Source organism: Centrocercus urophasianus, unplaced genomic scaffold, assembly GCF_019232065.1.
Source record: "Centrocercus urophasianus isolate 14NV4802_14NV808 unplaced genomic scaffold, USGS_Curo_1.0 seq_16, whole genome shotgun sequence".
Lineage (NCBI taxonomy): Eukaryota > Metazoa > Chordata > Aves > Galliformes > Phasianidae > Centrocercus > Centrocercus urophasianus.
In genome coordinates, this window is record NW_024884711.1 from 34,748,601 (window position 1) to 34,763,588 (window position 14,988).

Here is a 14,988-nt window from a genome sequence, read left to right on the forward strand (position 1 = left end):
AACATTTGTGAGTCTTCCAGTATGGAAAAGACAAAGCTCTTACCGTTTCCTTTGGAATTTGTGACTGGCTTTGTTCTGCATTCTAAAGGAAGTAAAAAACATAAATAAGAACACAGCTATATACGACATAAACTATCTATTAGTAGGGGGATAAGCAAAGAGGTCTAATTCTGACATGAAGTGGTAAGAGAAAAATGAAGGGCATTCATCACGCTGATTCAATTTTTTTCTAAATTAGCACTAAATGAGAAGTGAACAAAAATAACGTGCAGCAATCTGAGGCCAGCGCACCTGGCTTAATCTGGTTATGAAGAAGGTGGCTATCTGGCTAAGGAAGGATCCCAACTGCTTGCACCATTGTCTGGCTAGTGGAATGTCTTGGATGTTCTCCCTGGCATTTCTCTTCTACTCTGAGGGCTTCAAAGAATGACCTCAGCAATCCAGATGAAGCCTTCCAAATATTTTAATTAAATATCTGTTTTAAAAAACATCCATTCACATTTCAGTAAGGGATTTCCCTTTGCCATAAGTTTGAATAACAGAAACAGAATAACCACACTGCGTATCCAAAGACAGGAGGGTGCTTTTAGCATACCATAGGTGGAGCCCTCCTGTACTCTGCATTTACGTCTTAGGGCATATGAGGCAAACATACATCATTGAGAAACCATTCTGCATTCCTCAAAAATTCTGGAAGCACAAATAAGGAATACTGCTCTTCCAAGGCCATGCACACCCATACGAAAATCCCTTTAAACACTCAGGGATCATCTTGCTGCTGGCTGGATGATCGCTTTCAGGCTAACCAGATATTCTTCCATAATGAAAACCAAGAATTTTTTGGATTTTTTTGTTTTGGAGTCTTGCAGAAGATTGAAATTTTTGAACTCAAGAAAATGTAGTGGTAAAGTCAACAACCAATAAAACAAAAGATGAAGGAGGCAAATGCTAGGAACACATAAAGGACCTACAAGTAGCAATGGACAAGTTAAGGTTGTAGGATAAGGGAGACTAACTGCAGGCCCATCTCTCTTTGCTAACATTGAGAATTATTTTCGCTCAAAAGCTGAGTAACCCAAACCAATACCTCAATGGATTCAACAGTAGCAAGCTCTACAAAAATATGTCATAGGAAGTTAACTTCAGGTTTGTGAGGATGATGACAGTCTAGTGAGTTTAACTTAATTACAGTACTCCTCGCCCCTTTCATAATGGAAGGGGGCAAGAGGATGAGATTTTTATGAGAAAATCTCACGGTGATGTGGTCAAACACTAAGATATTAGATATTTGGCGTTAAGTAACACTGAAAGTAATAAAATGCCTGGTATTCTGAAGAAGCATAACTGGTTTTCGAGATCTCACTGTTGGGAGTGGAATCCAGTGGAATCTGATTTTACACACTGTGGCCACATTTTAATCACTTTTACCATTATCTGTATTATAGAAGCTGCTACACTGAATAGTGGTTCTCCATCACACTCACAGCTCTTAATGTGACAACACAAAATCCCATACTAACCTCAATGGGCTCAGTTTAACATTCCTTTAAGTTTTATATATAACTACACATTTTTGTAGTTTCCTTCCAGACAATAATGGCAACGTGCATCACAGACATTAAACTCACAACTCTCCTGAAAGTTTATTATCTTCATTTTACTTATAAAGAAACCCAAGGATAAATAACTTTTTGAAAGTCGTTCATGTAGCCATAGCCCAAAACATAAAATTTAAACACCCCTTTTATTGGGATTACTATCTGTACAAATGTTGGCAAATATAAAATGGTTTTAACAGAGTGCTGCTCAGCAAGGAACAGCAAGTCCAACACTTTATAGGATGGATAATATTAAATAACATGATTTTATGCTTACAGTTTCTGAGACATATCCCATTAAGGCAAAATTTAATGCATACAAATGTAGAAAATGTGACAGAAATAGGGGAAGGATAGAAAGACAAAGAAGGTTTGTATGGCAAAAGGATGAACCAACATGCTTTCAGACCCCCTCCCTCATCCAATATTAATTTTCTTTTATCTTCTACATAAAGCTAGTAAAAGTCAATGAGAGGAGCTGTCTAAAAAGATGTTTTTCTTTTAAGGTTATTTCTTACCAGAGAAGAAAGAACAGCCCTTATGACGGGTTTTAGTTCAACACCTTCCCCAGCAATTCTGCTTATGCTCGTTGACGGCTGTCAGCAGAGCATACCTAACATTTCTTCAAGTCAAAATGCAAACAAACACATCTTTATGCAACAGAGGATCATCACTCCCATATACTGTCAGATCCTCACAGTGCAATTTGTTCAACTGGAGTTGCAGAAATGTACAGCAGGTTAGATCTGACCCTCTGACTGAAGAGCCCACCTGACAAAAAGATCTGGTTTCTCTAGTCTGATGTCTGCCAAAATAGCTCAGAGTATCACCTGAGCAGCAGCAGGCAGGCTACCGAGGTTAAACTCACTTAAAGGATCTAATTTCATGTTATTTTTAGACCTAAATCAAGTATTACTATCATTAAATACATGCCATACTCACACCATATATTTTTTATAAGACATTCAAACAAAATAGAAAGTTAAATTATGCGCTATTTAATTATGTACTTTCCTATATTTAGTATAGAAATAATATACACAAAATTAATAATTTTCTTATTTCTAAGTTTATTTAGAAAACTTAAAAAGCATTTTCATTCACCTTTATGAAAGATAGCAATACTGTGAAAATTACACATCATAGGAAATTATAAACAGATTGCTTTCATGGGTGCAGCATTAATGTAGGGCATAATATGATTTCAAATGGTTCATTTCTCTTCATTTTAACTTGCATGTAGATGCATCAATACTTTCAGTCGTATTCCAAGCATACTCAGCTAAAACTGTGATACGTTTACAACATTCCCTGTCATTTTGACTTACTAGGTTTAATTGTAGTTTTGAAAATAAAAGACTAATGTTAAATGTCTTGAAATGGCCAAACAAAAATCTATTATTTTTTGCATTCAAAATAACACAAAACCAATAGAAAAATGATAGAATCTATTCATCACACTACAAGCCACTTATATTTGTCCACTTTTATGATAATGAAGCCAAATAATTTATTTTTAGAGCTATATATAGCTATGATAATACAAATAATAGATAACTTCAGCAGTTTAATTGAATACAGAACAAAGTAAGACTGCTACATTCACCGTCTATCTTTTCATAACAGAAATTATCTTGAATAATTATCAGAGAAAATTTCTGTATACATTATGCAAGTGGAACAGGTACAATATGAAACATCATTTTATTTCCATTTGATGTAAATTTCTCAGAAACATTTTTTGAATTACCCTGATAAATTAATAACTGCAGGGTTTCCATTGCATAGAGAGATTTCATTTATATTCAAAAAAGGCTACTGTTTTTTATATATTCCACTTTTTAGGTATTTACATATTCTGTTTTGGCATAATAGTATATGCACTGAAATATTTTAGTGAGCAAGTAGTGGGATAAATTGCAAGCTTTCAAGCATAGATTTGTCCATGTGAAAGATATGAAATAATTGCTTGTCTCCATGCATTCAAAGAAAGTTCATCCAACAGCTACTTCTATAGTAAACATCTTCACTCAAAGTAAAATTCTCATTTATACATTACTGAGAAATATTTAATTCCAATACTAGATCTCAAAGATGATAATAAACATTCATGTGAAATGTCCTAAATAAATACTATTTTGTTTCCTTATACGCAGTGCATATGTTTACTAGTAGGTGACAGAGCAGATCATTTGCTCACATTCATCTAAATAAATCTCTTAGCTTCTCTCTATTTTACGCACCAGTTCCCTTGGATGGAATGTTTCTTCCTGTCGAAAAATCAGGAGGCTGACAGTCCCTCCCATCTTGGTGCTTCTCAGCAAGGATACAACTTCCTCTTGAGTTTTGCCTGTTAAGTCAACTCCATTCACCTGAGACAAAGGAAATATTAGAAATGGGTAAGACACTAAAATAGCAAAAAATATTAGATTTCATGTAGAAAATTTATCTGATTCTCATGAGATGATATTTTTTAAAAATGCCACTGAAAAGCACTGCTTCCTGGGTCAGTATCACTTAGAGAAATTGCTGTAAATTATAAAAATAAACTACATAAATAAACTCAAACCATATTTATGTGATCTTGAGAAAAAGACCACATACACTTTGTCTAGAAATATTTCAGAAACCTGGATCATAACTGTAGCCAAAGTACTCTCAAAACCTCAAATTGCTTCTATCAAATTTGAACTTTTATATGGCTGTTTTATTTCTCTTTCATGCATATTATTACTATCCACACTATTTCACACATATTTAATATTTATAGTAATTTTTTCTTCTTTGTTATTTCCTTCTTCTAGTCAATCTCTTCTCTGGTTTTCTTCATGTTTTTCTCATTTTCCATTCTCACTACTGTTATTTATGACACTTTCTCATTTCCATTCAAGAACATAAGAAATTATGCCAGATGTTGTCTTACTAATTAAACGTGCATTCTTCACATATGAATGCAAATAAGAATCAAGACAGCGATGTTTCCTTGCACTTAAGCAAAAACAGAACACAGTATACTCTACAGCAGTTTCATCTACCAGTATTTTTACATGAATTTTTGCATGAAATTCTTTTGATGAAAACCAACGTGTGTGATCCAAACATGATTCTGTCTTTACATTGGTGTTGTACATACATACATTCTAAATATATCTTCCAAAATAAACTGTGCCCAAAGTAGAAAACTCTTTATCCCCAAAAGAACATAGGGGAGGGTTTTGGGTTTTTTTTGCTTATTTTCAGTAATCTTATCCCTTGGCCTCCATATGCCACTTACACAGTACAGCCAAGTATGGAGTATGTAATGGAACATTTTCCACAGTGTGATTGCATGAGATAACTTGAGGAAGGGAGAAGCCAGGGAAAGACAGGGTATTCTCAGGCCTCTTCAGAAACACTGCGGGCACATCAACAATGTGAAGCAAGGGAACTCAGTGTTAGAAACCATCTTCTTCTTTTCCCTTATAGAAGATCACAGCTCACACGGTTGAGATGCCATAATCATCTTTTTAGATGCCTCTCAGTCTCCTACCTACGTCATCCAGGTTACGTTGACATACTTTCAGCAATTACAATAATTACAGAAGGCTATGTGCTCTAGAAATAATTCAAGCTGACTTAGTCAGTTTGGCAGAAAAGTGAAGTTAGTGCACAAAGAGGCAATTACACAAATCTCACTTGTACCTCCAGTGTCATTTGGCTTAGGGACAGCAATGAAGAGCTGTAGAAGGTGACATCTGATATCACTCCAGCTAGGTCTGCAAGAAGATATTAAGGGGAATTTAATTCCCTTGAGGCCATTCTCCCTTCAGGAGTGAAGTAGCCTTGTTTCTCAGTAGCACTACTCCCCTGTCATATAAGCTATTGAGAGTTTTTGGAGTAAATTACACTGTGGGTTCATGCCAAAACACAGACATGCAATGCATCTTCACCTCGATTAATCGGTCTCCAGCTTTTAGTCTCCCATCTTGAATAGCTGCACCTCTTGGAAGGATGTTTTTCACATAAATTGGAGCAGAGCCACCAATTGGAACATCTCTTGAAGTAATGCTAAATCCCAGGCCCTCTGTACCTGCATAAAGAATGTATAATGTTACTTGTGAAAATGCATTTTTTATATTTTATATTGTATTTTAATTTCATTCAGCAGAATGTATGCATATCTCACTGATACAATCCATGAAAAAAATAATATATAAGCAATATAATAGTTACTGTAGAGGAGAGGGAAAAAAAGCACAATATAACTGAAGTAGTGACTCTTGGCACAGGTGGCTTAGCAGGCCCTTCAAGAAACTCACTGTTCTTATGATTTCCAAGTCACTGCCATATTTCCAACTTTCTATTTCAGATTAGATGAGTGACAAGGAACCAGAACAAAGCATATTTGATGTCCTGTCACTGCCTTCCCCCATGTCAATCTGGATATTGTCAATAATCCCCTCTTTTTCTACTGCAGCTTCTTCAGCAAGTCCTTAGAGATGACGCCACAGGGCTTGGCCAACTCCCATATGGGCCCCAGCATGAATGGGCAGAACCGTAACTTTGTGGTCTCATTCCTTCTGCTCATTTCTTCAGCAGCTCCTCTGCCCCATGGGCTTCTGCCCTGGCTCTTGGCAAATCCCTCGCATGCTGTTCCACACAGTGATGTGCAAGCTGGTGCCAGGGCCAGGCCAGGAGGTTGTGCAATTGACAGCACTTGGCTGATGCAGACCTCTAAGGCGACCTTGAGAAATCTACAAGAAAGTCCTGTACATATGGCAAATGAGGCCTGCTCATATCTAGAAGACATTCGTCTCTGAATTGTACCTCATGGTAATACCCCACCAGCAAGAGGACTTGTGATCTTCCCTCTGAATCCAAAGTTACTGACAATCTTTGAAACTCTAGGTTGAAGTCTCTGTGACACTACACATCAGACAAGGTCCATTTAGAATACTTAACTCAGCATGAAAATCAGACAGACAGATCGAGAGCCTCCAGAGTGGCACCATCAATTTGAAGCACCTCGGAGGTTGTCAAAATACGTCTACATTTCAAGGCCAATCTAGATTTAGATTTTAGATTTTTAGACTTTTACCTGACTGACTTAGGTAACTTGCAGTTAGGTCTCAGCTATATCAGTTTTACGTGAGGTCCTTTCCACATGCATAGTTATGGTCCCTAAAAGTTGCACAACACAGAATATGTATACAATCACGGGGACAGTCACTGATTTTATACAACAGTCCTCAATCTGGAGCCTCTCGTGCATCCTACGTGAAGGACACACAGAATTACTTGAGGTTAAAGCCTGAATTAATTTTGCCCTTAATCTTCTCCATGTTCATTGTCTAAGTCAGTTTTTCTATTATGCATGTTAATATTCACACTTGCAAAAAGGAAGGAACAGTTCAGTGTAGTTGGTATCAGCTTATACACATAATTCTGAAATCTGCACAATTGTATTTGACTAAGATGTAGAACAATGTAATTTGTTATCAAGAAGTTGACACAGGTGATGGGGGGCTGGAAAACACAACCTTCTGATTTACCCACAGCAAGTGTGTGCAGCTCAGATGGTTCAGGAAATTTGGATCAGTTCCAAATTCAGTGACACGAGTTCCCTTCCTTATGTCTGCAGCATTCGAGATAGATGAAAAAACTGACATTTGAATTTGAAAGTTTTCAGTCATTTTCAGACTGATATAAAATTTATCAGTGCTATTACATACAGATGAAAAAATGTTAGATCTCTTAACATCCATATTTTACTTTGGAGACCTCACAATTTTAATGATGCTTCAAACATTCATAGATCTCTTTAGCTCCTTGCAACATGTGAAAATGATCTACAAAAGTGAAAGGTTGGGTTTTTTAAGTAGCATCTCCGCTTTTTATGGAATTTATCTCTTCCTTAATTTAAGGATCTGTGTAGAAAACTGCTGTTCAAATACATGTTTTGTGCGCTAAGATTTCTAAAGTGCTATCAGAGTGTGACAACATGCCCAGGACAATATTTCATTATTAATAACCTTAATTCCCACAGCTTGATCGTGGTGTTATTACAGATGCCTGGTTCACACACTCCACTGTAAGCCCCCCCAGAAAAAAGAAAAAAAAACCACAGAAGATGAAACATTCACATTACAAATGTGCACAGAATAGAAGCTTGGACTGTGGCATTTTCTGCTGTCAACTATTCAGAAAGACTTGACCAAAGTGAGAAGAACGCTGAAGATCCACACTGAGTCCAGATATTAGCAGAATAAAATTCTAATTACTCGTTTATGTGGAAAGAAAGGGCTTTGACTTGGGTTTCATTCCACTCTGCTGCTTTCTGCAGCTTTGTATGAGGCAGCTCTTGGCTTCATTTACAGCTGGCTTTTTCACAGCGTCACTATGCTATTGGTGTTCTAGAGCTGCCCTTAGCTGGACAATGCAGCTTCACAAACTGCCATGCTTAATTATATTTAAGTTAGGATTGACAACACAGGGAGATAAATGGGTGTGGCCAAAAATAAATATGATTTCAGTGACTGGATTGTTCAGAACATTTTTTTTCCTTTTCTTCTTCCTTTTTATACACAAAATTTATTCAGTTATCCCTACTCCATGCATTTTAGTTGCCCCATTAACAGCAATGGACAAAAAATATCTCCCCATTGCTAAAACATATTCAGTCATGAGAATGTAAAATTGTGAGGTAGGCTAACTGTGCAAACATGCTGTAGACGCCTCTGATACTGTAGGAGGCAATGCAACATGATACCTCTGATTTATAACAAAAAAGCATTAAAATGGGAGAAACTGGACATGACAAACCAGTGTAAGAGGTGAAAGAATAAGGAATTTCCATCTTTTTGAAAACAAAGAGAGTCCTACTCAAAGTCAGGAGCTTTAGCTTGCAAGGTCTAGATTATCTAAGCTATGTTCAATGCATTATCTTAGAGATTTTGAAATCAGTGACAGCAGAACACATCTTCTTCACTCTATAGTTGTCATCTCTGACAACTATCAAATTACACCAAGTGATAATGATGTTTAACAATCACGCACTAATTTGTGTAATGCAAATTCTTAAGCTCCTTTTGATAAATCAGCAGCTCTCTCAACAAGTTAGAGCTCCCCTTTTCTCCTGAATGCCATTTTGAGCACACCTCCTAAGGTCACATTACCTGAAAGTGCTCAGCCAGCTCCGACCTGAAGACAAAGAAGTACTAGGTGAATAAAAACAGCAGAGGCAATAGCAAAGCAGCTCTGTTGTGCAAACAGAATTGAGGCAGATTTAATGCTCCAGTTGGTGCTTTGGAGGATATTGGTTCTATTAGCAATAAGATACGGAAAAAGAAAGATCCTTCATGGAAATCGTTAAACATATGTTCAAAATGAACACTACCTAATCATTTGGAATTAGTCTGATCACAAACTGATAGGATGTTAAAATAATTTTTAAACCTTACTGGAGATTGCTAGATTTTCTGTTATCTCCCAGTAAAGAAGTGTTTAATTTCTCAGTAACGTTATGTTTATCTTCTAGACTGTAGGAAGAGTGTCTGGAGTAACATTTCTCATTTTCCAAGGCTCCTCCTCTGCATCAAAAATTGTGCAGTCCTCAATCAGCACCAACAGCAGGTTTAAATTCTCCAGAGCAAAATGGGCCCCTGGGGAAAAATACTGCCAGAACATGAGACAAAAAGCAGTCATCTCCTCGACACTGCTTCCACTGCTTACACGTCACTCTCTACAGGACATTAATTCAGAGACTGAATGAGGAAAATCTGAAAGATCTGTACTGTTTACTATTTACAATACGTCTCTTACAGTATTTTCCCCTTCAGGAGTGTAAGCAGAGCTTGAAGTAATTCATGCTCTTCTTTCTCCTCTAATTTAAGACAATGTACATGAGTTTTCAGGTGCTTTCTAAGCCATTTTTATCAAAATATTTTATAATGATACAATTGGGCGATTTGCTAGCACAAAGGACACAGACAAAATTTTATAACATCCTAAATGTGGAAAATCCATGTGGGTGAACAGGTTTCAGATGGAATAAAAGATTGTAAAGGAAAAGTGCAGACAAAGAACACAATCTCATTTTCATAAAATAATAAGGGATATTGGTTAATATTAACAGTTCGTGACACAAAGTAGTTTAAACAACTGAATTACAAAATAAAACATCTCCACTTAATGAAAGCATTGGATTATGAAATTATCAACTATAAGGGGAGAGATAACATTACAACAAAACTAACTAGAAGGGCTGAGCATTTAGTGGCAATAATCACAGTAAATGCTCTCTTTCCAAGCATTTCAAATTCCTGCTTTTTCACCATGGACTGTTCCTTGAGATCTGTGGATGGATGGATTATTTCTAAAATAATTAACCTATTATTTTACCCTAGAAAGTAGTTTTTGCTAAGGACTGAACCTCATGCAAGAATTGAACTGAAAATATCCTCTCCTCATCATTAGGGGCTTCAATAATCTAACCAAGACCATTTTAGATACTTCCTGAGAAGTTGGTTTACTGGCTGTAATTTAAGCTCCATATTTTCAGAATATCAGCATTATTGTGGACGCAAATGACTGTTTATGAGTCTGTTTCTTAGCTGTCTATAAAATTGCTGCAGCCACACACCCAAACAATACAAATAATTGCATGCTCATTTTTTATGCAGTTGCATGGTTTGGAATGAACATTCTCTCTTTTTTTTTTTCTTTCATTAAGACTCCTAGTACATAATGATCAGAAGTATGGAAAAAAAAAAAAAAGGAAAGGTATTCTTCTTCAGTGGGTAGTAATGCTAAAAGTTATTTGCTTCACTTCTGAATCTTATTTCTCAAGGTCACTTAAACAATTTAGGAATATACCACATTTCAGAAGTGACAAATACCACTACTGCATCTCCAAAGAAAATCTAAAATCAGCCTGCTTCTAAGAGAACATTTCAATCATTTCAAAAGAAATTTTAAATAAAAATTTAAAATGTCAGTTTAAAGTCTGGCTGAAAAAAAAAACGTGGGAAAACAAGAGAATATGATGAAAAATGCATGTAAATCTGTACAGTTCAGATACATAATGCAGGATAATTTAATAGTCAAGTTTAGGATTCCATGTTTTATTGCTGCACTGTATAAACCATTTAACACAAGTAAAACAAGTGATTTTCTATCCATACGCTTTACTCCACAGCAAATATGATATAATTCTAGAACAGTTTGGTTAGAAGGTACCTACAAGATCATTAAGTCCAATGACCACTTCATTGCTAACCAAGTGTAATTTTAAGGGCACTATCCAAATGCTTCTTGAGCGCCGATAGGCATGGGGCATCAGTCACCTACCTCTCCAGGAAGCCTGTTCCAGTGTTTGAAAACCCTTAAGGTAAAGAAATTTTTTCCCAAACCCAGTCTGAACCACCCTGATGCATCTTTGTGCTGTTCCCATCCTGTCATCAGTTTCCAAGAGCAGAGCCCAGAACCTCCCTCTGTTTCCTCTACTCAGGGAGCTGCAGACAGCAGTGAAGTCACCTCCTGGCTTCCTTTTCTCTGGAATGGACAGCCACATAACCTCAGCCCCTCCTCAGACGACAATCCTTCATGCCCTGTGACCAGTTTTGTTACCCTCTGGATGCATTCAATATCTTAATATATTTTAAATACCTTAATTTCTTTTTTTATACTTTAATTTAGCTTTCTTACAAGCTATCCATAAGAACTCATTTCTGCCTCTAATTATTTCTTTTTTTTTTAAAAAAAAAGAGGTGTATTGCAAGGCTGAGTGCTGCAGTGCTACACTGTGCAGTGACCAGGCACCTGGTAGGTCTTCAGTGTTAAGCTGCAATAAGAGGCATCATTAGCAACTACAGAAGGGGGAACAAGCAAACAGGGATCCAAGAGGAAACTGAAGAGCAAGAAGTCTTGTAATTCTCCTCACATAAAAAAAACTACACATTTTTCTCTGTTGTGTGCTGAAGTGCCTCCTCCAGACCTAAGCATCTCCTAGAACATGGTACGAGGCCCTTTCTGTGACAGACCCGGCAATTCCTACAGCTTTCTGGCTGTTAGGCTGTTTTTTACTTCCATCACTTCATTCTTTCTCTTGAAGCTATGATATTTTGCAAGAGATAAATACTCTTTGGGCTATGGCTGGCAGTTAAGCTGTGCTCTGGGAGCACAGAGATACAGACTGAAGCCCAACTGTAAAGAATTCTTCAAAGAGAAAACAAGGAAATATTTGATGGAACTGGAATCACAGAATCACAGGAATTAGAAGGAAACTTGAGTCCAACCCCCCTGCAAAAGCAAGTACCCTACAATAGGTCGCACGGGTAGGTATCCAGACAGGTCTTGAATATCTCCATAGATGGAGACTCCACAACCTCTCTGGCACCCTGTTCCAGTGCTTTGTCATTCTTACTGTAAAGAAGTTCTTCTGCACATTAGCATGGAACTTCCTCTGTTCAAATTTTTGGCCATTACTCCTTGTCCTATCACTGCACACCAACAAGAGACTGGCTTCACCCATTTGTCCCCCATCTCCCTTTAGATATTTATAAACATTAATCAGGCCCTCCCACAGTCATCTTGTCCGCAGGCTAAACAGACCCAGGTTACTTAGCCTTTCCTCATACAGGAGATGCTCCAGGCTATTTATCATCTTTGTGGGGCTCTGCTGGACTCTTTCTAGGAAATCCCTGTCTTTTTTGAACTGGGGATCCTGGAACTGGACACAGTAGTCTAAGTGTTGCCTCACCAGGGCAGAGTAGAGAGGAAGGATCACATTCCTCAACTTGTTAGCCATGATCTTTTTAATGAACTCTGGGATACCATTGGCCTTCTTGGCCACAAGGGCCATCTCCAGCAGGTCATCCCACATCCCACCTGTAATGCTACATGCAGTTATTCTTCCCCAAGTGCAAGACTCTACACTTGCTCCTGTTAAATCTCATCAAGTTCTTCCCTGCCCAACAAAGAAAAGAATCAACTTAGAAAATAAGAGCTCAGATTTGACATTTTAGCTGAAGAATGATATATTTAATTTAGTCAGACAAAAATGTAGTTATAGATAAATATGATCCAACACAGTGAGTATTACCATATTTAAGGGCAATCAAATTTGAGGAAGCTAATTCAAAGATTGAGTACTTCAGGTTTTTCTTAGAACAGTGATGTAAAAAAAGAGTATATGTGAAATCTGATTAATATAACATCCAACTGAAAAGCAGCGTTTTGAATGCTTTAGTGAGCATCAGGTTAAATGCCACAAGAGCTCAGAGACTTGAGCCTTAGAATCTTTTGTTGAATGATAGGTTATTTATTATTTATAAGTGCTGGTCTAAATTTCTCTCTCAATTGTATTGGCTCTTGCTGGCAAAAAAAAAAAAAAAAAAAAAAAAATAAAAAATCTGGAACTGTATTTTTGTATATGAGATCAGAATTTGTCCTGACACTTACTATATCACTTGTGTTATATCAGTGATGTTATTTTCTCTATCTATTAGCTGTTAAGAACTGCTTTATTTATTTGTACATACTGTGATTTTACATCAAAATATATATAAACAGGATGGCTGTCATCTCTTGTGCTATCTTAATTTGTGTGAACTATTAAGCCAGATTGTTATACACCCTTAATAGCATTTGAATATCAGTAATAAACCCTACATCTGTATGCTAAAAGTTCAGGCCCTGACCTTTAAGGAAAGATAAACAGATATCCATTTTCATTTAGAAAAGCCAACAAACATTCTGCATTGACTGAAACATATGACTGACCTTCTCTTCTGACTTTATTAAACTGCTAGATCCTATGAAAGTTCAGGTTATTTTAAAATGCCAAAACAGCAATAAATATTAAGAAATCATAATTACAGAAGCACATACTGTAGGGCTATCTTACTGTGTCATTTTATATAATATAGCTCATGCAGTACACAGAAACACAGCTGTAATAAAGCGCTCCTTGTAATAAAAAGGAGTCAACTCTCATATACTACATCATTAACCAGAATACCCAGGTTAAATAAAATGTGAATTTCAAGATGAAGCTTGTATGCCTCAGTACTCATTTTTCAAATTTAATGATGATAATTGGTGAAATAACTGCTGTCTGTTAGCCACAAAGAAAGCACATTAGTAAAGTTTCCATAAAGCTTGTGTTATTACAACATCCTTCATTAGAAACAATCAACATCCTTGTTGTACTTGTATTTGTAACAAACTTGGCGTATACTTAAGTGTTTTACTTTGATTGTTATTCCACATTTATGTTAACAGTGATCAAATCACTGTTATGTGATCAAATGAAAGCCAAAATGGGAGGCCTTGCCTCCCATTTTAACGTGAATTAATAACTCACGTTATTAATTCTTCTCACAGTGTATTACACGGACACATGAAAGACAGCAGTGATATAAAGGTATCCTTCTTTATGCACAGATATTTAATTTTTTTTAATATCACCATGCGTAAAGAACAGAACACTAAATAGTTCCTCTCTGTCTCTCCATCATCTGAGCTAGGTGTAATTTCTACAAATGTATTATTCTCATATGAGGAGCAGTAAGAGCAAATATTCCCTACAAACATCTGAAATATAATTTAGATATGGGTTTTAAAGCTTTTATTAGCTTTAGAGACATCCAATATTTTCTGGTGTGAACTAGATGTTAAGTATCTTTGTAGATCACTTTCCATCAGCAGGCAGCACGTATCTCCTCCTCTGCAAAACCATCTAAAATAGTGGTGCTAGCAAAGCTATTAACAAACGTGGGGGAGTAATTATTGATGAAATATTATCCAGTGCAAGAGGACCAAGATAAACTCATATCACAGTCAAAGTATCCATAATAAACCACAATTACATTCTCTTATCACTTCTGTCACATGTTTCGTGCAAAAATGTTATTTTTCAATATTCCATATACATTTGTTGATGGTTTCAAATTATTTGAAAACTGTATTTACACTCCTGGCTAGGAATTATTTTATATAATGTCCAAATGACATTTCTATCGGCTTCCAATGGATACAAAAAATAACAGGTAAAAGTCTGCAGTGACTGAGAGTTTGCTTGTAAGCACAGTAATTCCTTACACATTGAATAGCAAAATACTCTTCCAAACAGGCTGACTTGAGCTGATGGCCTCAAGTATTTCTTGAAGGAGCATCAACAACAGAAGCAAACTGTCAACTCAACCTTATGTCACCTAAGTTTGTGGAGCTTAAAATTCAGCAACCAGAAAGACACAATCTGGTGGTTCACATGAAGTTCATAGAAAAGAAAGCATTATGATAATGTGACAAGAAGCCTGGCACCTGTGAAACTAAAATCTCTACCATTCAATGCATTGTCTCTGATATCTTTCTACTAAAACAATAATTAAACATTATCAACACCAGGAAA

The 14,988-nt window shown here is 36.5% G+C and overlaps 1 protein-coding gene across 17 annotated transcripts in view; it reads right to left on the minus strand.

The window, feature by feature from the left end:
* Nucleotides 1-14,988, minus strand: part of PARD3 (par-3 family cell polarity regulator) — a 426,318-nt gene that overhangs the window by 189,381 nt on the left and 221,949 nt on the right. For 12 of the 17 annotated variants that reach the window (XM_042816943.1, XM_042816942.1, XM_042816938.1 and 9 more), the window contains 3 exons: nucleotides 5,528-5,667; nucleotides 3,842-3,970; nucleotides 44-82 (listed from right to left, as the gene is read on the minus strand). In XM_042816943.1, the coding sequence (XP_042672877.1) occupies nucleotides 44-82; nucleotides 3,842-3,970; nucleotides 5,528-5,667 (308 nt within the window). The remainder of the gene's footprint in view (nucleotides 1-43; nucleotides 83-3,841; nucleotides 3,971-5,527; nucleotides 5,668-14,988) is intronic. The other 5 variants (XM_042816950.1, XM_042816944.1, XM_042816949.1 and 2 more) reach the window with 1 other exon arrangement.